This window comes from Triplophysa dalaica, chromosome 11, assembly GCF_015846415.1.
Source record: "Triplophysa dalaica isolate WHDGS20190420 chromosome 11, ASM1584641v1, whole genome shotgun sequence".
NCBI lineage: Eukaryota > Metazoa > Chordata > Actinopteri > Cypriniformes > Nemacheilidae > Triplophysa > Triplophysa dalaica.
The window spans coordinates 12,797,346-12,822,800 of record NC_079552.1 but is presented as its reverse complement, the minus strand read 5'-3'; the positions used below and the strand labels follow the sequence as shown (position 1 = coordinate 12,822,800).

General features: G+C 36.7%; 3 protein-coding genes across 5 annotated transcripts in view; 1 reads left to right on the top strand and 2 right to left on the bottom strand.

Annotated features, from left to right (window-relative positions):
• Window positions 1-1,593, bottom strand: part of gfra1a (gdnf family receptor alpha 1a) — a 62,219-nt gene extending 60,626 nt beyond the window's left edge. The window contains exon 1 of the mRNA XM_056760271.1: window positions 1,514-1,593. The gene's annotated coding sequence lies outside the window, so the exon portion shown is untranslated. The remainder of the gene's footprint in view (window positions 1-1,513) is intronic.
• Window positions 220-12,635, top strand: ccdc172 (coiled-coil domain containing 172). Of its 3 annotated transcripts, XR_008908215.1 has the most exons (9): window positions 220-1,372; window positions 1,556-1,641; window positions 3,899-4,015; window positions 4,610-4,772; window positions 6,157-6,258; window positions 6,357-6,459; window positions 10,864-10,963; window positions 11,062-11,194; window positions 11,416-11,503. XR_008908215.1 is itself a non-coding variant. In XM_056760274.1 (8 exons), exons 1-8 carry the CDS (start codon window positions 1,294-1,296, stop codon window positions 11,801-11,803), a joined length of 768 nt encoding a protein of 255 aa, XP_056616252.1. In that variant the 5' UTR covers window positions 220-1,293; the 3' UTR covers window positions 11,804-12,635. The 3 variants fall into 3 exon arrangements, 2 of the variants coding, with proteins under 2 accessions (XP_056616252.1, XP_056616254.1); XM_056760274.1 differs by lacking the exons at window positions 10,864-10,963; window positions 11,062-11,194 and adding an exon at window positions 11,774-12,635; XM_056760276.1 differs by lacking the exons at window positions 3,899-4,015; window positions 10,864-10,963; window positions 11,062-11,194 and adding an exon at window positions 11,774-12,635.
• A 140-nt stretch (window positions 12,636-12,775) lies between these two features.
• Window positions 12,776-18,627, bottom strand: si:ch1073-126c3.2 (uncharacterized protein LOC555816 homolog). Its single transcript, XM_056760277.1, has 6 exons — window positions 17,892-18,627; window positions 17,694-17,782; window positions 17,259-17,373; window positions 14,583-14,695; window positions 13,357-13,471; window positions 12,776-13,036 (listed from the first exon to the last, which is right to left on the bottom strand). Exons 1-6 carry the CDS (start codon window positions 17,941-17,943, stop codon window positions 12,852-12,854), a joined length of 669 nt encoding a protein of 222 aa, XP_056616255.1. The 5' UTR covers window positions 17,944-18,627; the 3' UTR covers window positions 12,776-12,851.
• Between the last annotated feature and the right edge of the window lie 6,828 nt (window positions 18,628-25,455).

The following is a 25,455-nucleotide window of genomic DNA, read 5'->3' as shown; positions in this document are numbered from 1 at the left end:
AATTATTAAGTCAAATATGTATATATATATATATATATATATATATATATATATATATATAAACATTTACACGAGGAAAAATCGAATTTCTTTATCGAAAAATCGAAAATTAAAGTAACTGGATCTAAACCAATCGACAGTCATGCTGCTCTGGTCTTAATGCACATTTCTGACCTGAGCTCATTTTATTCTAAAAAGCGTATGGAGAATAGTCTACAATATGCCTACATTCAAGGGTTTCTGCGGGGCTATGTTGGAGAAAGAGAAGCTAGCAATAAAAAATCTTGTAAATGTAAAGTTTGTTACGCGGTAAAAATGAAAACTGAAGTAAATAAGCTTCAATTAGTAGACTGTTATTTGTATTAACTAATGTCAAAATGATATGGTCCAACTCACATAAACTAGAACGGTTGCCTTTCTGAAATAAAACGCAGAAATAATGACGTATGTGTGTACTTGACAACATAAGTAGCTACATGAATCACGTGAATTACATATTTTCCATTTAAAACGGCGTTTTGTAGTTTGCATCAGTGGATACTACCGATAAACATTTATATTGTTAAAAAATGGTCAAATATTGAACGTTTAGCCTCTAACGTCGTACTGGTTGCGATCGAACATTAGCTGTATTCTTTGATTTGATTGGTCATCACACCGGCTCTGTAAACGGTAACTCCCGCCTTCTTACATTTGATTGGCCAATGGCCACCTTCCTTTAAGATTGAGGTCCACTGCTAGACCGCTGATGACAAAAGTTTGCAGCAAGAAAAACTACAGATAAGCTTTCAGGCATTTCTATCACAAAATGTATTTGTGTGGCGTAAGAAAACAGTCTTGCGTGAATCAGGGTTTTAGGGTTGACAGCCCTAAAGATGCATTCCTGGCTACCGTTCTCCCAGGGGACAGTTGGAGTTCCCAATTGCAACTATAGGCTAAATATCGCCAACTATCTGTATCCACATATTGGCTGTCGAATTTTACGATGCAGCTTTCGATATCGATATAACAGGAGCTAGAATAATAAAACCAACACTGCGGAACAATACACTAAACTACGGCGACATTTCACAACAACTAAAGCTAAATAAACACGATTTTCTTCGGAGCACGACGTGGTTCAAGGAGGCCCAGCGCCACAGCATGGTGGGACTATTTGGTTAATTCGGTATTGCGCATGCGCAGACGGTGCGAGTAACTTGGCTTCTCTTTCTAGATGCGTTTGTTGTTTAGTTGATAAGAATTAATTGTTTATCAGATTTCCACAAAGATTGTCATCATAATAATCCAACAATGAGTATCGATTCTCTTTTTGAGCACATTTTACTGACAGAGCAACAGGTGTCAGAGAATATTAGGCAGCTGCATGAAGGTAAAGCTAACGTTAAGCTTACGAGAACTATGGGTGGGATTTTTTTGACCTGGAAAGTACTTAAATCCAACTTATATTGGAAATATTAACATTATTTTTAGTGAGCTTGAGGTAGTTTGTTGAGGCACGTGTCGTATTTACCTTTTTATGAATTCATTGAGTCGGTATGTATTTCTTTTTCAGTTCACTCCGGTATAAAGACAGCGCAGGATAAAATAAACTCTTCGAGTCAAAAACTGGAGAAAGCACAGCGTGAACTTGATAAGAAGGTATGGTCAATTGCTAACTGAATATCACTAGACATATTACCAGTGTTGGGTAAGTTACTCTGAAAAAGTAATTAATTACTAGTTACTCATTACATATTCAATAGTGTAATTAGATTACTGTCCAAATTACTCTGTCCAAAAAGTATTTAGTTACTCATTACTAATTACTTTCTATATCCTACATCGACCTTGATTAGTTAAGTGATTCAAGGATAGACATGAAACGGCTTATTTAATTCATTTTAAATAAATAATATTATTAACTGACCAAAGTATTACAAATGTGTGCACTGATTTTAAAGTAAGACTTTGAATTTTGATGTCAATTACACTATTGCACACGCATATATTTCACAAAGTATTTAGTTTAAGTACATCAAAAGTAACTGTAATTAAATTACAGAAAACATATGAGTAATCCCTTACTTTACTTTTTCAAGGGAAAAGTAATTAAAATACAGTAACTAATTACTTAGTAACTAGTTACACCCAACACTGCATATTACTAACAGATTAGTGATGAATTTTGCATTTCCTTTCTCTTAAGTGTCATGTTTAATGTAGGCCTCTCTCTGTTCACAATATTGCCACCCAGCTCTGAGGATGTTCACTGTCACTCAACTGAATTTATCTGTAAAGAGAGCTGACATACAGTATCAATATCCTTTGGCACTGTGAAAAAGGCATTTCTGTTTCATGATTAAAACACTTCATCTAATGGACAGGATACATTAAGACAGAGTGGATCAATTTTAAGCGGCACAGCAAAATCAATCTCATTTCTTTCAGATTACATTAGTATTATTGTTGAAAACCTTTAGAAATACAATAAACCTGGAAAACATATGGCACGCATTTGTTTGATACCGATGTCAGAAGTCAACGAGGATATTGATTAAAGAGGTCAATCATTTCTTGGAGATAGACCTCAATAAGTAGACGGTCTAAACCTTGTTGACTCCAAGGCCCCTCATTGTCCACAATAGGATCTACCCAATAAAATATTCTAATATTCTGAGATGGTCCTCACTGCAGAACACAAGATCCAGGGGGCAAGGTTAAATATATCCTTGTATATACTTAGCCCCAATTTGGAGGGTATGTGCAGCCCGGGTATGCAAGCGTTTGCTCTTATCAATGTCATAATTTAGTATACACCTGTAAGTATCAATCACGGTTAAATATTCGTTAACCCCAAAACCGTGTGTACACCCAACACATTGGAACACATTTAAATAAATAAAAATGTCCACACTGGATGCAGAGCGGCGGGACACGGTATTACCCACACCCTTTCCCTAAACCTAATAAAATACGAATAGCTTATGTAATGATTCAATGCAGAAATGGTAGAGCAACAACACGTGGACTTGTGTTGGGGCAAAACTGCTGCATAAATCTGTTGACCAATCAAAACGCAGTGGGAGACTGGATCCCGTGTCGACCTATCACAATGCAATGGGAGGAGACTGGATCTCGTGTTCTGCAGTGCCGAGCTACTGAATATTCTTGCCATGATTTGAAAGAGTTGCTTAACATTCCAACACATTGCTTATTTGAATGTTTGCTTTGTCTTATTTGAAAGAATTTCATGCCATCTTGAGCCCCTCTTGAAAGCTTTGTTATGCGGTAAATCTTGATTGCATTCACTTAAACATCACTTAAACCGGTCATCTCATAGTCTCTTATAGATATATATTTAAAAAATGACTTTAACTGGGCTTATCACTTCATCGGCTGGCATTGTGGCAAGTTTAGAACATTTAGCACAGGCTCTTTGAATGACCCCAGTAATCCACTTGATGCAGTCAATGTCAAGAAAGACAAGTCTAATTTTCCTGCATCATCTGTTTGGTCAGACCAGTGAGTCTCGTGTAATTATGAGACATAATTTCCTTGTATTCTCTGAAGCCAAAGAGTAATTACCTGAAGGATGCTTGATGTCTTTCACACTTGACTGACCTGATAAAAGGACAGACGCAGAGACCTGAATACAAAAAGCACTGCTATTCCAATTACAGAATGACCTACAAACAGAATGACATAAGCTCTCCTCAACAAACAGCACTGAAACCCACTGATCCGTCAGATGAGCAACACGCTGCGCTGATGCAATTTCTTTGTGCAGTCTGTTAGAAAGGTTCATTGTCCCGAAAACAAAGTTCTTATGATCTCACAGCGCAAGATCGTGAATATGATTATTCAGTAGATCCTGAATAAGACACTGATAAAATTCATGATTAATCTGTGACCATAGGCTCAGCTCCTGTCTGAAACCAAGCTGCAACTTGATTTAATAACAAAGCGGCAAGAGCAACTAGAAAGACAGAGAGACGAGCTCCTGGGACTGCAGAGAGATCTTAGGGAGAAACTGGTATATTCATTCACATTGCATACAATTGTTAAAGTTTTTTATTGCATAATGTATGAAAACTGATGTTTCTTTTTAACACCACCACATTAAAATGAAACCTTATTCTAGTGGTGATGCAATATTATAAGAACCATTGTTAAGAAAAGAACTGTAATCACATGGCCTCATGACATGAGATATAATCTATTTATCCCTAGGATCTTCAGATAAATCTGATCCATGCTGTCCTGCTCTGTTTTTAAAGGGATTTTTACTCAAACATAAAAATGTTATCACCATTTACTCACCTTTAAGTTGTAAATTTCTTTGTTTTAAGAGCACAGAGAAAGATTTATGGAAGAATGCTTGTAACCAAACAGTTCTTGGACCCCATTGACTACCATTGCAATTTTTTCCACTATGGTAGTCACTTGGGTCCAAGAACTGTTAAGTTAGAAGCATTCTCCCAAATATCTTTTTATGTGTTCAACCAAACAAAGCAATTTATACAGATTTGGAAAAGCTGAGTAATTCATGACAAAAAATGTAAATGTGTTTCTGGGTAAATTATCCCTTTAATCTGCATAGCATCCTTTCCATTGTTTTGTAATTCAGGACAAATTGAAAAGGGAGTCGTTGGAGGAGCGAGAGACATTCTTGAAGGAGATGATAACTTTCAACGGTGAATTCAATCTAATGAGAAACAGAAACGTTTTTCTCACCCAAACCCAATCGAAGATCCAAAGTTTGGAGCAGGAAGCTGAAACTCTGAACAAAGGTATGCTGTTCCTTGTATGAAATCACACAGGAATAACACATTTATGCACTTTCAGATTAAGCAAGTGTTTGAGATTAGTGTTAACAATGATTGTAACCATTTTGCTGAAGCGGCACGATTGTTTCACAAGTTTGAATGAAATCAAAGCTTTTTCTTCATTAAAGTATTTCAGAACACATGACAAAGTTATCATCGTAGCGCTTGTATTGTTTGTTTAAGTGAAGTGTTGAGCAAGTTGCATTACGTCAGTGTTTCTCAATTTTTTTTTACTATTCCACACTTTGAAGGGTTTCGAGCCCCACCCGTCCACAATCGCAGCAAACAAAATGGTAAATTTGAGGTCCACTGTCTGTCTTGGTTCCGCCTACTGGTGTTAAATCTCCAGTTTTCTTTCATCCCATGTCTCAAACTAATCCATTGCTAATGTTTACACGTACTACCGACCTCTCCACAATAAAGATTTTGTTCTGGTTCAATTAACATTCCAACGTAAAATCATTCTCCTAGAATACTATGGTTCCATGTGACATTTTCATGTGTTTTAAGCTAGACCTACCATTAAATGTGTCAATGTTTTGAGTGTATGGTCAATAAATAAATGAATGAATTAATAGAGATGAGCACAAAAATGACCACGGTAAAAAAGGAGTCTGTGACGTAGTAGATTTTATGAAATTAATTGCGTAAACTTTACTTAATAATATTGTGTTCTTGTAAATTAAAATTATAGAAAAAATCTCTGAAATCTAAATGCATTATTGAGTGAATTCAATTCAATTTGATCATGTTCAACCTACTTTAACTTTTATTAAGAATCTTTACTTAATTATTTTGTGGTGGGACTACATTAATTCTTTATGTTAATTTCACTAACTGAGCAGTGAATTTAGAGTTCCCAGCATGCTTTGCAGCGACAACATTAGTAGTGTCATTTTTGTGAAAAAGTGCTATTTTGTTGTGAGAGTGTTGTTATTGCTTAGGTTATGGGAGAGCTTACGATGTGTGTTTTTTCACTCCGTGAACGGTAATGGGGCAAGTGCCAGTACTGAGACAACTCTCAGCTTACTTGCATATCATGTTGTTAGCAATAATAAATGTTAAACTGAAGTTAAAAAAGATCAAGATCAAGTTTATCATTTGATGTGCTTAAATACTTTTGGTCATTTTACTTGATTTTTTTCATGGAATATTACGTTAAAAATATGCTTTAAAGTACTTACATATATTTTGTATAATATTGTTACCATAATTTTAAATAGTAAATATCCGTGTCATTTTTTACAGCGAATTATAGGAACTTGTCATGTTTCTATAATCCACCAGTGGGGTCCGCCCCACATTTTGAGAAACACTACATTACATTGTCACTCTTTCTGTTTCTCAGAGATTGAATTGCTAAGACAAAATAACCCTTGGCTGAGCTCCATGGAGGCAGAGAAGAGATCGCTAGAAACTGAGCTTCAGGATCTACAATCACAGCTCACAGGTTCCGAAACAACTTTTTGCACTTTCTAGTCGTGATTTAGTTTAGAAGTATTTCAGCATCAAAAAAGACCCTCACCCTTGTGTGTACTGTGTGTGCAGATATAGATAAAGATCTGACAGAAGCTGTGACTCTGACAGTGCGTTTGAAGAGAGAGAGGCTCATGGTCCGTGAGAAACCCTTAAAAGACAGTACCTTTGTCCGGTAAGAAGTTTATGTCTTAGTAATAAAACGAGCATGTGTTTGACGTGTCTACATCGTTTTTAATGAACACTCTCAAACGTATGTCAATGTGCAAGTTAATGTGATTGACTTTTATGTTTCGGAAGTTGTAATGTAGATAAAACAATGTCATCCGTGTATACGATGCTGTAGATGAGTTTTCCCCTTTTCACGCTCCTCTCCCTTCACCTGACACCCCACCTCATTTAAAAAATGTTTTATTATGCTGGAGGTGGACTAAACAAGACTGCAAACAGCACTGGTAACTGATATGAATTGGGTCCCTGCTTTGATAGCAGCAAAAATCTCAAATATTTGCAGAACAAGTGGGAACTCAGTGTTTCTTTAGTTTTCCCTATATCTGTCCTGATAAGTGAACGAAAAACTAAGGCCCTTTCCAGTCGTATGGCAAATCTATCTAATCTACTACCTTTTAGATGTCACTCTGAGAATGACGGGTTAAAAACAAAAAACAGTTACTATTCAATTAGCACTTTTAAACATCCGTTTAAAACAAATCCTTCTTGGTCAATGACCTCATCACCAGTAACAAACTGGACTTCATGTTTCTAAATGAAACTTGGTTAGATGATAGTTGTGGTGCTACAAACCTCAATGAATCTGCCCCCCAAACTTTACTTTTATAAATGTTTGCAGAGCTGTTAGGAGAGGTGGAGGAATAGCTGCTCTATTTAAAGATCTCTTTGACTGCAAGCAAGTTTTACTTGGTGACAACCTGTCCTCTGAATACTTGAGTATTGCTTTAAAAGGTGCACCACGCATTCTGTTTACAATTATTTACAGACCTCCCAAATACTACCTAGTCTTTGTTGATGATTTTTCAGAAATGGTATCAGCTATTTCCTCAGAATTTGACTGCTTTGTTATTGCTGGAGATGTTAATATTCATGTAGACAAGACAGAAAACAACACTGCAAATGAACTTTTAAATGTTTTAAACACTTTTGATCTGATCCACAATCGTGGACACACTCTGGATCTGCTCATTAGCAATGGTCTAAACATTTCATCCACTATTATTATAGATGTGGTGCTGTATGATCATTTCTGTATTTTCTTTGATATATCAATCAGTCCTGCCACTGAAGATAGACCCGTCTCTTTAAAAAAGAGATTCATAAATGACAACACCATTGAGCTATTTATGAATGCTATGTCTTTGTCAGCAAGTATAACTGCAGACTCTATGGATGTTCTCCTCGATAGCTTTAATGCAAAAGTAAAAAATGCTTTCGATGCCATTGCTCCAGTGAAGGTCAAGGCGATAACTGGCAGGCGCAAAGCACCCTGGAGAAACACACCAGAGGTACAAAGCATGAAAAGAACATGCAGAAAAGCTGAGCGTATGTGGCGAAAAAACAAACTTGAAGTTCACTATAACATCTATAAAGACAGTCTGCATGCATTCAATGTTGACTTAGGCAAAGCGAGACAGAACTTTTTCGCTAACATTATAAACTGCAAAATAAATAACACTCTTTTTGCAACTATAGAGAGACTAACAAATCCCCCTAGTCAAGTTCCCAGGGAATTGCTGTCTGATGACTAATGCAATGAGTTTGCAACTTTTTTCCTTCAAAAGATCAGTAATATCAGAATGGAAATCAGTAAAGCTCCATGCGGCAGTCAGGTCAGTCTGACTCCAGTAGATCAGAAATTTGTAACTTTGTCTGAATTTCAGACAATTGATCACAAAACCTTGGAGGAAACAGTACAGCATCTTAAGGCGTCAACTTGCAGCCTTGACACACTTCGCACATCTTTTTTCAAAAGAGTGTTTAACTGTTTGGAAGCAGATCTCCTAAAAATTGTTAATACCTCACTGCTCTCAGGAACTTTCCCAGAGTCCCTAAAAAATGCAGTTGTCAAACCTCTACTAAAAAAAGGCAATCTAGAAAAAAACCTTACTGTCTAACTACAGAACAGTATTTAATCTTCCTTTTAAAGGCAAGATCATTGAAAAGGTTGTCTTCAATCAATTGACCAAATTCTTGAACTCAAATGGCTACCTGGACAATTATCAGTCTGATTTCCATCAGAATCATAGCAAAGAGACATTGAATTGAATATTCGATTGAAATCTGATTCTGGCAAAACATCAGTTCTGGTTTTACAAGATCTCAGTGCTGCTTTTGACACTGTAGATCACACCATACTCCTACATAGGCTGGAAAACTGGGTTGGGCTTTCTGGTTTGGTACTTAAATGGTTTGGGTCATACCTTAAAGGGAGAAGTTACTATGTGAACATAGGCAACCACAAATCTGACTGGACACCCATGACTTGTGGTGTTCCACAGGGCTCGATTCTTGCACCACTCCACTTCAATTTATATATGCTCCCACTTGGCAAAATAATGAAAAAGAATCAAATTGCCTACCACAGCTATGCAGATGAAACTCAGATCTACCTAGCCCTCTCACCCAATGACTACAGGCCTATTGACTCTCTTTGCCAGTGCATTGATGAAATTAACAGCTGGATGTGTCAAAACTTCCTTCAGTTAAATAAAAACAAAACTGAAGTCATTGAAGAATGAAACTAACAAGGTAAACACATACCTTGACTTAAGAGGTCTAAAGACACAAAGTAAGGTAAAAAATCTTCTTGTCATTTTGGAGTCTGACCTTAGTTTCAGCAGTCATGTCAAAGCAATAAGCAAATCATTCTACTACAATCTCAGAAACATTGCCAGAATCAGATGTTTTGTCTCAAGCCAAGATTTAGAGAAACTAGTTCATGCTTTCATCACCAGCAGGGTGGATTACTGTAATGGACTCCTTACAGGTCTTCCCAAAAAGACCATCAGACAGCTGCAGGTCATGCAGAACGCTGCTGCCAGGATTCTGACCAGAACATCAAAATCTGAGCATATCACTCCAATCCTCAGGTCCTTACCCTGGTTACCAGTTACTTTTAGAATCAACTTCAAAGTATTATTAATTGTCTATAAATAACTCAATGGTCTAGGACCTAAATACATCTCAGGTATGCTTATTGAATATAAACCAAACAGACTTCTCAGATCATCAGGATCAAGTCAGTTAGAGATAACAAGGGTTCACTCAAAACAGGGGGAGTCAGCGTTTAGCCATTATGCCACCCGTAGCTGGAATCTGCTTCCAGAAGACATCAGATGTTCATCAACAGTACCTACTTTTACCTAAAAAACACACTTGTTTAGCTGTGCATTCACAACCTGAGCACTGTGCTGGTTTACTAAAAATGGACTTCTATTTCTAATTTATTTTTATTTTGCTCTCATTTTTTTTATATATACACTCACATTATTAATCAATTTTATTGCTGTTTTATTGTTTCTTAAAACCTTAAAAAGTATTTGTGATATTAAATTATTTGCATTTTAAAGCTTATTTCTTTCTGTCAATCATTTTATGTAAAAAAGCACTTTGAATTGCCCTTGTGTATAAAATGTGCTATATAAATTAACTTGCCTTGCCTCGCCTGTTAGGCCGATCCTAATTAATTAAGTCTTTGATATGTTGCTTACTATGTCCGCTCCTGAGTTGGATAAACAGTCAAAACCCGCCAGAACAACGGCCAACTAGCTGATGATGATAGAAGAGGGATCAATAGTTGGCCTGTCTCAGGAAGAAAGCTCTTCCGTGGGGTGTGTAAATCATATAGGGGGTTAGTGTGTTGAGCACAGACCAGACTCTCACAAATCTTCCTCATTAATAGCAGAGACTGCATAAGCCCACAGGATGTGCTGAGGATGAGGCTTTTGGGACTGTGATGGAGAGCTCAGCATATATTCATTCTTCTCTTGTGTAGTCATGAATCACTCTCTTAAACACATCGCCTCACCTTGCAGAGGGCAAATTTCCCTTAATATTTCATCTGGTATTGATCACATGTCAGTTTAAGTAAACATTGTCTGTCTTGCAAATTAAAACATTTTTGTTAAAGTTGACTTGTCTGAATCAGTATTACGATGGAAACCTATTTAGCTGGAACACAAATGGGTTTTCAAAGAAACATTACATTTCCTTCAACTCCCAAAAATTTATGTGAGAAATCGACTCTTCTTCTGTTGGTAATTCATAGGGTATGGAAAATGTCATTATTTCTTTTTGAAGCAGTGTTTCACTCTAAAATTGCTAATGTCCAACGTTCCATGTTGAATTATGTCAGTAAATGCAAAGTCCTGCGCTATTGTTTAATTTTGGTAAGTCGTCTAAGTGACAACTCTGCGGTCAAGATTTATGGATTTTGACCCTGCTAGTTTTAGTTCAGAACTGTTTTGTGATCGATGATTTGTCTACTGTTTACCTTTTGTAAGTGTGTACTGGTTTGACCTACATTATAAGGATATAAAGTCCTTGTATTATGGTGTATATTCAGATTTCAAGACAACCCCCAACATTTTGAGGACATCCCAAGTCAAGTCCTTGGAATTCAAAATAAAGAAGCAGGACATTTTCTGTGATGGTTAGCTTTAGGGGTAAGGAAATCTGTCCTGTTGACGTACTTCATCATCTTAAAATGACAGTTTTTTTTATCCTCATGTCATTCAAAACCTGTATGTGTCTCTTTCTTCAGTGAAACACAAAAGAAGACATTTCGAAAAATGTCTGTTTTGTGTACATACAATGGAACTCGACTAGTTACCAACTTCCTTTAAAACCTCTTTTTTTGTTTTTTAAGAAGAAAGTCATACATGTTTGACATGAACGTGAGTAAAGGATGATTTTTATTTATTTTTGTAAACCAACCAACACAATTTTAACGCGCAATGCATTTCTTAGGTATTGTATTGAAGTAAAAAAATTGGTATTGTGACAACACTAAAGGGGATACATTACACAGTTTGTGTTGTACGAAAACCACTATGCCTATGGAATATCCCTGTAGCCCACCTATACCAATGTGTGTGTGTGCTTGTGTGTGGTTTAGACTCAAGAAAGAACTGGAGTTATATAAAGAAGATGAGCTTCTATTTCTACGAGATGCCCTCAGCTGTGAGATTCAGTCTCTGCGACTGGTACTGTAACTGTTTGATACTCTTTTTAAGTGAATGATTACTAGTCTGTCTCAGTTTCACTGTTAGGACAGTTATATCCCAGTAGCTGAAGCTCTGAGGAAGTGCTTTTGCGATGTTAATGAGCAAAAAAAGATAAGACTGATTAAATGGACCTCTTGTGTTGAGCTGTGTAAGCACTGGCTAATAGGAATACATTTTGTACCCTACAATACAGATTGTAAAAGTGGAAAAAATGATTTTAATTAAGTTATTTTGGTTTGTTCTTTGCAGAAATTGTCACAGAATGCCATTTTATGTTAGGACGACGTGTTTGAGTCGAACTTCCAGATATGCAGAAGAATGCTTCAACGTGGTTTTACATTGATACATTTTTTTGTAAGTTTGACATTGCACCTTAAACTACAGGAGCACAGTTCGTAAACGTTTTCTATAGAATGGAAAGTAGAGAAGTTATTGTTGTTAAAAATATTAAATGCCTGTACCCATCTTACGTTTCTCACTTGTTAGCTTAGTCACAGATTCTGTTTGTCATGTTCATGGATCAATCCCACTCGTGTTTAAAATACCGACAACACTGTCATCTAGTGGTCCTATTGCAACAAAACATCCTAAATAAATCCCTGGAAAAAGCTTGCTTCAAATAATTGTTATTTATCCATGTTCACAAAGTAAAAATGTTTTTCTTCTAAATGAATTGCAGTCATTTTCCATCTTTAAAGAGTATTACTGAATCCGAATACATTCTCAACACTCTCAATAGTTTCTCCTCAACTGTCCTACCGCAGTCCGGTCGTTACATTGGTTTTAAATGTTTGATTGGTGAGTGACTAGTGTACTGTACAACTTCTAGTAAACTGATCTGTCTGATTCTCATCTGCAGTCTGTGGTAGATTATTCCTGTGTTACATAAATTCTCTGAATACCCATTAGTAATTGGAGCTTACTTTCCTTGTTGCGTTAAGGTGATTAATTGGATAAAGTTGCTAAGAGAAACATAATTAATGCTTGAAGGATTTTAAAACTCTGGTCCAACAATTATAGATGGTTTAATGCTGTCAGGTGTTTAATATTTCACAGGCTATTTTAACTATACTTTATTTTGCTATAGCATTTGCATTGTTATTGAATGAATGTGGTTGCCTTTGTATAGTAGTAGCAGTGCTTTAGTGCTTTGGATTTTGTCTTGACCCACTGTTAATTTGATTATTCCATATGTATTGGTAATGGTAAGTGAGTGTTCATTTCCATAAATGCACTTTTTCAAGCCACATATAGCTTCATAAAACCAGATGTTTTTAATCATTAATTATTTTTAATGTGGAACACTTTTGGGATATCTTCATTTCCTCTATTTCTGGTTCTGGCCACAGATAAGGCTGGTGGATTTAAAGGATGTAATGCCTTCCTTAATAAGCTCTGAATGAAAGATATTTGTGATATTCTTTATCAGTTGTTCATCGCTCTTTGTCTTGTGACAGTCCTTGTCCTCAGGAAAGAAGGCAGACGGGGCGCCAGCCACCGTTACCTCAGACTCTGCAGAGAGAAAAATGTGTGTACAAATTTCATAGTTGTTCTCATTTCAGCATTTTGTGCATGATCTCAATATGCTTTTGCATCTTGCTTCAGTGATAGAATAGGGCCTTTGAGACTCCACAGCATTTCAACCCATCTTTATTTAAAATTCTGATGTTATGGCTCTGGTTGTCAAGAAATGCTGTGTAACAGAGTATCAGTTAAGTTTAATGGTAAGTGTCATATTTGGAGAGGTCTACAATAGAGAATGTATAGTGAACGTCATTATGTATAGCAACAAAATGAAATGGATTTGCATGTGAAATGAATTTAGAACTCACTAGTGCAGTCAGCCAGGGTGTTGCCACCTATGTACTGTGTTGTCCATTTGTATTTGGAAGCAGCGTCGCATTTCTCGTACAGTCTTGATCTTCTTAGGAAGTTGAAGTCATAACCCTGTTTGATTGGATTTTGAGGAATAACATTTTGTTTAATTCCTGGGATAATGATGTGTGTAGCTTCTTTAATAAATTTTTAATTTAATTAAAAAAAATGTAAAACATTTTTCTGGATTTTGAAGAATTGTGTCAATAACTAGGTTTGTCCACTGGGAGGTGCTGATGAATCAGTAGGTTTGTTCATGTGTCCCAACTACTTTTAAAGCATTTACATTGCATTTCAGACCTTATTTTCGATTAATAGCATAATGTTTTACTTTCAGAAAATTCTTACATTTGCATGACATTGTATTCTACAGTATAAACTGTGCACTTTAGTTGTAATGTACCTGGAGGATTTGCACACTTAACTGCTTGACATTTTACAATAAGCTACTACTTTACGATACTATTTTGTTTGTATTTTTGTGTCTGCTATGTTCAACTCAAAAGCCTAGGATAACATGTGAAACGATGTGATTGTTTGAATAGAAAAAACATTGTTTTTTTAAAAATGCCATAAGGCTGCACGATCATGGGTAAAAGTGATAATCGCGATTATTTTGCTCAAAATTTCAATCATGATTAATAAAAACAATATTTTTTTTCAGTTTTGAACCTTGGTTTTTAAGTTCACCTCAGACTGTTTATAAGGCATATACATTACAGCCAATGAATATGTTATAATCTGCTGCCATCAAACATCTTCAACACCTTATTTCAAAGCAATCATCTAAACACACCACCACAAAGTTTTGTGCAACTGCATTTTGTGACCTTCAGAATGAAACCTTGCTTTTTTTTCACTAAAACATAACGATTGGTCACCCTTCATGCTTGTCTAGGGGTTTTGCAGAAAAAGTATTAAAATAGTACAAATGCAGTGAAGAAATGTTATGCTTTTTATTTCAGGTAAAGTGGCAGTTTAAAAGAAAAAAAAAACTTTGGGATTTTTTTCTGACCTTTTCAGGAGTCTTGTGTTTGCTTTTAGAACTATAATGCTCAGTTTATTGTGGGAAGCATAAATCGTTATCACGATTAAAATACAATTAAAAATGCTTGTAAACATACAATGTGTCTTGAGAAATTGCAAAAGCAGTTTACGCAAGTTAGACCAAAGCGCAGCTTACCGCATTGCACATTGGTTTACAGTAGATGTTATTCTCAGCAGACACACACAGCAGGCCTCCATCCCTGGGCACTGCTGGAACAGAACAGTATGGTGGCAGTAACCCCAGTAACTCTGCAAAGTAAGGAACATCTGTTCAGTACTAATATGAGGAACCCGTTCTCATCAATTGTGTGTATAAATATGTGCAGTGGCAATGTCGTGTAATACATACGCCAAATCGAATTATGCGTGCATACTTTACAACACTTTTTGTGTGCATATGATATGCCAATTTTGGTGTGCATGGACATGGCTACAGACTGCGCCTAAGATATTGATTTGTGAGTGATAAGATTGCTGCTGCCGACCACACAAATTGAATCATTTGAAAATTGGATAAAGCTTTTTCCCGCACGCTCAGTGCCAGCGACCTGCCCTCCGTTGCCGGGTGTCTTTACAAAAACAGTCAAGTACGTGCATTTGGACATTTGGCGCTGCAGTTGCGGCATTACGCCACAACAGATGCGCTGTTCTTTGTTAGCACGGTGAGGTGCACTGAGAATAGAGTTGTTTCATTTTCTCCTTAAGAGGCAAAAGAGCTACATAAGAAGCTTTTTTAGCTGCATTTCTCGGCTGTTCATATGAATATTGTTTCTGTTGCATCCAAGTACTTTGAATTTCTTGTTAAGTTTCCCTAAATTAAGGTGTCATACATCACTGTAATGTTTAAAGCGGCCATTCCTCGTGATGCAAATGTTCAAACTTTAGTTAATGTGTAATGTTGCTGTGAGAGCATTAAAAATATCTGCAAAATGATAAAGCTCAATGTTCAATGCCAAGCGAGATATAGTTTTTAACAGAATTTGCTTTTCAAGGACTACTAAGAACGGCTGGAATCGGACTACAGCTCTTTAAGAGTAGTGTTCGGTTATCAGAGATTGTGAACATTTGGCTACGCACTAACTACTTTCACTCTCATCACAGTCCTACAGCTGGTAATGAGAATTCAGCTACACACATTCTAAGATAACCAACGGTCAAATAACAGCTTCCATGAATTTAACATCGGCTGTGAAAGCTGTTCTGTGTAATACACTGATATTGTGTGTGTGCGCATACCTCTGAAACACTTCTGTGAAACGTCCTTTGAAGTCCTGCTTGCAAATGTCTCCTAGTCAATCTGCTTGTTTTATTATCCAACTCGGGTCCAATATAAAAAGGCAAAACTAACGCTTCTGTTATTAGTGTTGATTAATATAACCGGTCTGATGCCATTCGGTACGGTGTCATTTCCCTCACCATAGTAGGAAAAAATTGGACCTCTATCAAAGATTGAAGTTGGCACATGCATTAGCAGACCTCCATAACACTTCGATCGATCCACATGCATTTAACTAATAGGGTGAAGTTGATGCTATTGTCACTTTTTATTAATAAAAGCCAAAGCTTATGAATACACGTTTACTGAGAGCGGGACTGACCAATCACAACAGCCTGAGAACCGAAAGCTCGTTGATATGATATGAGTGGGAAATCTTCAGACACACGCTCTAAAGGGGGAACCAATTACCAGAGACCTGCTCTACCAATCAGAGCGTTTCATAAGGAGGGACTTTATATAAAGCGGAAAAAATCCAGTCGTTTTGTGAGAAGAGATACAGAGGTGAACAAAAGACTTGAAATATGTGAAATATAAACCGTTATTTTAACTAAAAACATGAACCTCCACAGTTAAACACCCCAAAAACATAATCAAAGCTTCAAAAACAGCAAAAGAATGGCTCCTATAAGCTGTGCAGTTGGCTCGTGGTCACACCCCGTGTGTCACACCCCGTTTAGACCGCCAGTGACAAAGCGACATGATTCTATTCCATTCAATGAAGAGCTGGTGATTTCCTGTGTCATTCCATAATGTCAAAATGAGGCCTTAATTAGCATTAAAATGTATTAAGTCCGCGTTTCCAAGGTCTTAGAAATGCAAATGAACCGACACTGTAAACAAGATTTTATTTTTGTTTGAAAATCATGTACCCATCTATTTGTCACGCATTACAAAATAGGCGGAACCAACAAACAAATAACACGTTCGCGGGGGGTTCATCTGGTGAGTAGACATGGGGAAGTGCAAATTTGTTGCTATGAATTTGGTCTTAAATTTAATTTTGCACAGTATTAAAAAAGGTCTTAAAAAGTCTTAAATCTAACTCTCAGCAATTCGCAGTTACCCTGGTTGTAATATAAAGTGTTTAAACCACTTAAAGGTACGGTAGGCCTTTTGAACGGCACCACCCTAACTTAATCCCTGAACCTAATGTTAGTGTGCGTGCATATAACATCTACCCAAACCCTAAACCTATTGGTATTATTTTAATTATTTCATTGTTTCATTTTCATGTAATTTCTAAAATAGATGCTCTTCACCGGGGTGCACGCAAACATTAGAGTATCATATGCACCACACACACAATGGAACTCTAGGGTATGTATAACACGATATTGCAACACTGTGTATTTATTATTTATACACAGATATGTGAAATGGGTACAATATAGTCAAATATTTAAGCTCTGTTTAATATACTCACATTGATGTCTTACAGTTGTACTTTACAAATATTAGCCTATATAGTATACTTGCCATACTAAATTTGCCCGGCATATTGACAATGGTTTTATAATTTAGTAGCTGTTTTACCACTGTTTTGTTGTTTCTGGATGATTTTTGTCAACAAGAGTAGCTGGTTAAAAAGATCTGCATTTTGGTATGTTGTCCAATTCTTAGATTTAGCTTCCAAGCAGTCTTCAATGTTCTGGATATAAAGATGTGTGTTAAATTGTTGTAATGCTCAGAGTAGTATTTTCACTGTAATCATTGTGATGCTGTGCATTTGTCAAATACAATGTTACATCTTATGTTGTGACATGATTTTTTTTTAAATAAACTGTTAATATATTATTTTATATGATCAATATTTATATTAAGCCTAAAAAATAAAACACCGTTCTCTTAAAAGCCATTTATTCTCCTTGTTAGTTTTTTCGACATTTTTGCTGTCCATCATAGAACACATTTACACATTTATTTGTAAACTTGCAATAGATATACTGACTGTAGATAAAATGCTGATACCTGTAGTTGTTTATGAACCTTGTCAAAAAAGAAGTCAGGGGAGGAGCAAGAAGATTTGTTCTGCCCTTGAGACTCAGAAAAGAGAAATGCTGTCGAAGAGCCACAAATACATCTCAAATGAAGATCCTTCACAGAGAGATTCAAATCAAATTACTAGAGATTTCTCATGCGTGCACTCTGTAAAGAAACGGAGCTTACCAAAGACCAAGAAAAGCTGCTTCCATGTTTTGCTCATTGTTGTAGCTTTCATGATGATGATCTATGTGATACTTAACTCTTTCTTTTATGGGAAATATTTTTGTTGCGTCAGAGGTTAATGTACTTTCAGTGTGTTGACCAAATTGCAACACGGCAGTCTTGAGCAAACTTTGATAGAAACACTAGATTTCTTTTGGAAGTAATAGTTCAGATGTTTTTGTATGTCATAGCTGTTTAGTAATCTCAGTAACCCATTATTGAACATTTTTATTGAACATTATTGAACAGTCAAAATTGTGCTATTTCTTTCTTTGGCAACATGCACTTTACAATAAGATTGTGTTTGTTAACATTAGTTAATGATGCATTAACTAACAATGAGCAATAGGCTGTACTGAAGTTTTCCAGCATTAATGTCTCAATGGTTTTGCGTCCATATACATTGGAAGTCATTGGGGTCCAGTTAGTGTGGTTTGATTGCCAATGTTCTCAAATCATAGTTTACAGATCCTATAAGGGTTGGATGTGTTGACATTTTCTCTTTGTTGATGTTTTCTGCATTTATGTTTATTAGGAGCGAGTTATGTTTATTAGTGTGATGTTGGCTGTAAAAGCATGGAACACTTGTCAAACAATTCACTAGAGGGAGTACTGCTTTTAAACTCATGAATATTCACTCTACTAATCTACCTAGATATTAAATCGTGCCTCAAAGGACTGCTCACTCAAACAAATTAAATAATAATAATGACTTTCTTCTCTAATTGCTCATTAGTTTAATGAGAGGATTAATTACTGCAGTACACAGTGATGACAAATGCTTTAACTAAACTCATTCCATTTGATTGTGAAGTCTTTTAGTTCATTTTATCTTTGAGTGAGAATGCGCTTTTAATGAGAGCTCTCTTGTTGGAGTCGAAGAGGTTCATAAAGGGGAAGATAGTATGACCAAGATTTCCAAGCCTGTTGCTTAAGCATATCTGCACAAAAGCGGCTTAAACACAGCTTTGCATTATTAAGCATATAATACTGAGCCAGGGGACTGCCAGCTAGGAGTAGTTCTTTTCTGTCTTGTGCTACTTAACCTTCGCTATTCGTAACTTTGTTAAAGTAGTTTATGACACTTATTATGCCGATTTAGCTCTTACTCAAATAATTGGAGTGATTTGACAATTCAGAAACAGTAGCTTTCAAACTAAAGGATTTTAATTTCAAAATGTACCTGCTTGAAACATTTGACAAATATTTTTTCTTAGTTTTAATGACTAAATTAGAGTTTTTATGTAATCAGAGGAAATCAAATGCGTGAGCTTGGCAGAGAGACAAATGTGAATGCGTTTGTTGTTTTGTTAGGACAACTGCTGATTGAACCGGTTCACACACGCGGCGTCATGATAACGTTTCTTTAACAATGTGGAAATAATGTGCTTGAAGTTTTGTTGTGGACACGTTTCAGTCTTGAATGTGGAAAATGATTGAAAAATGCTATGAGAAAAGGATTTTAGCTGATGTCTGGCTGTATTCAGAGATGCTTAGTAGTCGCAGAGCTGTTGAGAGAGAGTCGCGACAACCGAAGTTCAAAAATTCCGCGTGTCACGTTATTCATGGAGCCCTCAGATAGTTCCAGGAAGTTATGGTTTCTCTTTAAATGCTTTGTTTCAGTCATTTTTGTATTAATTATATTAATTTTTTTATTTGATTTATTTATCCTTTATTTAGCCAGGAAAATCCCTTTCAGACTTTACAGTCTCTTCTTCCAGGGAGACCTGGTCAAGATGGCCGCACATAAAGTTACACCCACAATCAATTACAATAGAAGACAGTTAATAAAGGTAAGATCAAGCAAAACACGTACAAGACTGTTTTAAAACAGATTGCAGAAGACATTTAAAAGTACCCAGAGATGGTAGAGACTCTAATTTGACTGCACATCGTTTCACTGCAGATCGTTCCAAGCCCGGGGGCATAAAAGGAGAATGCACAATTTCCAAGTTCTGAGAGAACTTTTGGAACTTTAAAACGAATGCAGACTGTGATCTAGTATAGTAACTATTTGTGTAAGAGAATAAAAGATTTGAGATATAGGAGGGCAGCTTACCTAAAAGTGCCTTAACAATAAATCAATACATATGCGCTTTCCTCCTATGATATAGAAAAGACCATGCCAAAGCTTCATAGAGTACACAATGATGAGTACGTGAATCTGCAGCACAAACAAAACATATCGCTGCATGGTAGATTGAATCTAGTTTCCTTAATAAAGATGAGGGCGCATGCATATATAGTAAATCACCATAATCAATTACAGATAAAAAGGTACTCTCCACTAGTTTTCTCCTAGCCTCGAAGGGAAAGCAGTTTTTTAAACGATCCAGAACCCAGGTTTTGGTTTATTGTTCTTCAACAGATTATCAATGTGTACGTTAAAAGCAAGTTTTTCTTCTAACCATACCCCAAAGAATTTTTATGACCCTACTCTTTCAATAATTGTACCATCCAATGTTAAAATCACCTTATCCGCTTCTTTAGAATTAGGACGACTAAAAATCCTATACTTTGATTTTTTTTAATTGAATACCAATTTCAGCCGTACCAATGAATGTTGTATAACATTAAATACATTCTGTAAGTTCAGTAGAGCTTCATTAATACATGATGCTGCAGTATACATTATTGTATCATCTGCATACACATGTACAGTATATAAGCAGCACCCTCTTCAAGTCCTAAATAATTGATTAATATGGAAAACAAAAGAGGAGCTAAAATACATCCTTGGGGTACCCCTTACTTTAATTAATGAAAAGTTGAGTTGTAATTGTCTAAACATACACATTGAGTCCGCTCAAAAAATGAGTTTTCAAATCATTTTAGAGCAGCTTCACTAAACCCTAAATACATGAGTTTCTGTAACAGTAGATTGTGGTCTACAGAATCAAAAGCTTTCAAAAGTTCAATGAATAGTGCTGCTGATTGGCAAATATTAAGAATACTGTTTTCAGCTCAAAATGTTTTAATTGATCGTTTATCAATTATTCAAAAACATTAGCTAGAACCATTCATTTAGAGATAGGACAATAATTATTAGGATCGGACGGGTCTCCACCTTTTAATAGTGGAAAGACTTTTGCCAGTTTCCACAGTTTTGGTACGGTATTCCTGTAGCTCAGTGGAAAGAGCATTGCGTTAACAATGCAAGGTTGTGGGTTTGATCCCAGGGGATTGCACATACCCAAGTATAAATGTATAGGTTAATGCAATGTAAGTCGCTTTGGAGAAAAACGTCTGCCAAATGCGTAAATGTATTAGAAATTAGGCTTAAATTAAAAATAGAGGCCCAGCGACAATAGCGGCAGATATTTTATAAAATATAAGGCTTCATTTTATCAACTCCTACTGACTTTTTTCTATTCAATTTCAATAGTGCATTATAAACCTGCTGAGTAGTAATAGTGGAGAAATGCAACTTTTTCTCTGAGCGATAACTAGCAACAGCTACAGATTTCATTGAAGATCAGATAGCAGTGTTAAGATTCTTTGAATTTAAGCCAGCAGAATTTTTTTTATTAAAAGTATCAGCCATACAGTATCTTCTCTACCCTTCACTACCGCTTGATTGACAGTTAAATGATCTGGACTTTAAGGTGATAAGCTTAATGTCGACGTAGATTTTATTAACTTGCAAAACTTTATAGGATTATTTAAATTTTCATTTACCATAGAAAAATAGTATTGTTTTGATTTTTTTAAATGTTTTGGTGCATTTATTTTGTAGTACTCTGTAACGGCTCAAATCTAATTGATCGTTAGTTTTCTTTGCCTTGGCCCAAGCTACATTTCTCTGTCTGATAAGGGTAGAGATAGTATCATTAAACAAGGGGTTGTCTTTACCACTTATCCTAAAGCGTTTACAAGGGGCAAGCTTGTCACAAATAGTTAAAAAGGTCACTTTAAATTATTCCCAGGCTAAGTTTACATCAGGTATGTATACAACACTTCCCAAGTCACTATTACAAAGATCATGTAAAAAGCCAGTTCTTCAAAATGGTAAAAAACTCTTTTAATAATAAATATGGTGATCTCTTTGATATCTTGCAATTTCTTACACAAACAACTGCACAATGATCACTAATTTCGTTACAAAAAACACTTACTGCTGTAAACTTGTGAAGAGCATTAGTTAAGATTAAATCCAATAAAGTTGATCTGGATAAATTTAACTGGTAAATTTACCAGTTGTTCCAGGCAAAAAGAGTCACAAATCTCCTTAAATGGATCCGATAAAGGTGATAGCCAGTCCCAATTCAAATCTCCTAGTATTATTAGTTCAGATTTATCCCACTCATGAAACAATTCTGCAAATAAAGTACATATTTCTCTTGTAGAAGATGAGGATGGACGGTAACAGCCTACCAGCATGATGTCAGAGGATTTAATTTTAGTGCTAATAGTTAAATTCCCTTTGGTTTGCTTAATGACTGTATGCAGGAACTGTTTAAATTGGTTTTCACTTATATTGCAACTCCTCCTCCTTACGTTTTTTAAATGGGTTAAAAGTTATCCTCAGTTGGTCTGTTAAGCAACAGCTCCATGCGTTACTAATAACTTCCAGGAACTATTGAGAGGCTCCATGAACCGTCAGTGCTGTGAAAAAAATGTTTCATTGAAGTCAACGGAGTTGATGCAACTCTCTCTCTCAACACCTCTGGGCAGTCGGACAACATGTACTCTGTCTGAATTTCTGAATTTGGAGACCTGGGGACCGTGCCAACTTGCTTATCACATCTGAAACCAACTGCTTAATAACTTAGATTGTTTATACTAGTGGGAGTCTAAGGTGCATTTAGAAATCAATATTTAAAAATGTTTTAAATAATGATGGTAAAGGATTCTGTCATCCTGACAAGGAATGTGAAAATAGTGCTCGTAAAACTCATTTATACAGTAAATATTTATGTGTTTACCATAAGAATACTTTTGTTCAGAGTTAGAAATGAAGCCAGTATTTTCATTATTGAGCCTTTGACCATTACTGTGTATTCCCCTCCGTCATTCTGTCCATATGATGTTCTGCCCGTCATGAGTATGTGAGTTAAAGTTTTAATTTAGTTTTTATACAGCTAAAGGGAACTATTTTAATAAACAGTAACAGCTCACAAAAGTGCCAGAATGCAGGAGAATCCTTAAAATTGAGGTTTGTCTCTGCTTAATGTTATAAGAAGTAAACACTCAAGTAATATGTTGTGACAGACACCACATAAAAAATATACTAGAGTGACATTATCATTTTTTTTAATCAAGCATTTTAGACAAAACATCTGTTGTAATCTTTAATCTTCTGCCTTAGTTGGAACAATTAACAATATTTTTGGCAATTGTTTAACTACCAATAAAAAATGTTGAAAATTGCTGGTCTGGCTGCATTTGAGTATCTATCCAGTTAAAGCATAGTGTTTAACACATCAGGTACAAAGGAATGGGGTCAATTTGTCAAGTGAAATTGATATTTTCTGTGTGGTGAAGTCAGTAGAGCCTGCTTAATACCTGAGGGTTTATAGAGCAATGAAGATGAAAGATGGATTGGCAGAGAGTTGTCAGACTGGAAGACATTGTATTGGAATAGTGCAAGAAAGTGGAGAGATTCACGTGGGGTAGATATAATGATCCTTTTCATGTTTCATGTTCACATATGCGCTCGAAAAGTCGAAAAGAAATGGAAATAAAAGCGAAGACTTAAAAGGGAATAAGAATAGAGGGTTTGGCTTGTAGTTTGCTTGAAGCAGTGTACTCAATGGAGAACATGGTGTGCTGGAAATTTGGAATGTACTGCATTGAGCCATTTAAGGTCAATCATTGTTATAAAGGGTCCCAGGCAGTAATCTGTCCAATACACCCCAGCGGGAACCCCTCTATCATGTATGCTTTGATAGAGACGCTCAAGGGCATTTTCTGATGCAACTGCTCCACATGAGTCATGGTATTTATTAGGGATGTGCGAGACAAATGGACTTGTCGTTTAAACGGTAAACTCCTACTAGTCAACATTGAAAACAACAATCGATTACACAAATAAATTACACAACATGTTATAATCTAAATGACTTTCATTTTAATGTTTCAGTTAAAAATCTTTTAAATTACATACTAAACAATATTTTTGAAAGTAATAATTATTAATAGTCTTTAGAAGTTAATCAGGAACGATCTAATCTAATTTTAGATCAGATGTAGCATGCGTTCCCTATCAAAAGCTACTCTCGATGCTGCGTTTGAAGCGCTATGGGAGAACATTCTTTGTTCGACTGGTTGTGAAGCACGTGTGTCACACACGCCAAGAAATGGCTTTAAATAACCTCGGCAGGTGACATGGCTAATTTTCCCAGCACTTGCAGGTTTTAAATAAATGTGAAGGGGATGAGTATTTCTTTGAGTGTTTGGGGGCTGACCATGCTGCCCTGGGGCTTGAGGGAGAATGCTAACTCTGTGATGCCCTCGGCATCCGGGTTCTCCATGCTCGGCTTTTCTTCTTCAAGAAGGGCTGAGCCGCTTCTCCCTCATCCTGGGTTTCGAGGTTTGATTTAGCCGAGGCATGGGAGACCGGTCTGTCCACTTCTCCCATGTTTGTGCTATCGGCGTCAATCTATTTGACCATCGTTTGCGCAAAGCCACGGGGGTACATGATGATGCCCCTTGTGGAAGAGAAGCTGGCGATCTATCTATCCCCTGGGACATCGTCGACCCTGAAAAAGACCTCTCTTCAACCAAGCATTGCAGAATTACATCGGCGCTGGTGGGGAGGCCTTTTCAGGCAGCGGGTCAGTCCGGCGCTGCCCTGAACAACATGTCCGTTCTGCAGGCGTACCAGGCAGACCTGCTGGATGATGTAAGCATAGACATTGTGTTAGACGAAACAGCATTCTCAGAGCTATGCTGGGCCACAAATGTATATCAGTGTGCGACCAAACAGACCGCGGAGATACATCAGTGGCTGAACCTCACAGGCATCAAGGACAGGGACTGGGTTTTCCTCCTTGATCTCGCCTTCCAGACTGTTTGGCAACACGGTTAACACGTGGTCACCAGGATCCGGCAGGCAAGAAGCCCCGAGGAGGTGATTGTGAGGTATCTCCCCCGCCATGCCCAAGTGTCTGGAGTGTCTTGCAGGGGGGGGCGCGGGAGGGCCCTAACTGAGGCGCTTCATCTCTTCCAAGAAAAGGAAATCTTGAGACTTGTGTGCACGGGACCGTGGGGGTGTGCCCCTCTGGCTCCTCTGAGACTCCATTCGCATTTTAAATTACATAGGCTGATTTTAGCTCAGACTCTGGAGCTAGCGCTTCAACATTGGGATGTCTTCCTAGCTCATCTCGAAGCTCTCGGGTTGAGACTCAACGTCAAAAAAAAAGCGTTAATACCCCTACGCAGAATAAAAGATATCTGGGGGTTAAATGGGACTCAAACGCAATGAAGGCACAGTTATCTCCTACACGTGTCGCATACATCCAGAGCACCCTGAGGAGCATCAGTCTAGGCCAGAATTTCACTGTTCATCACTATGTGGTTCAGA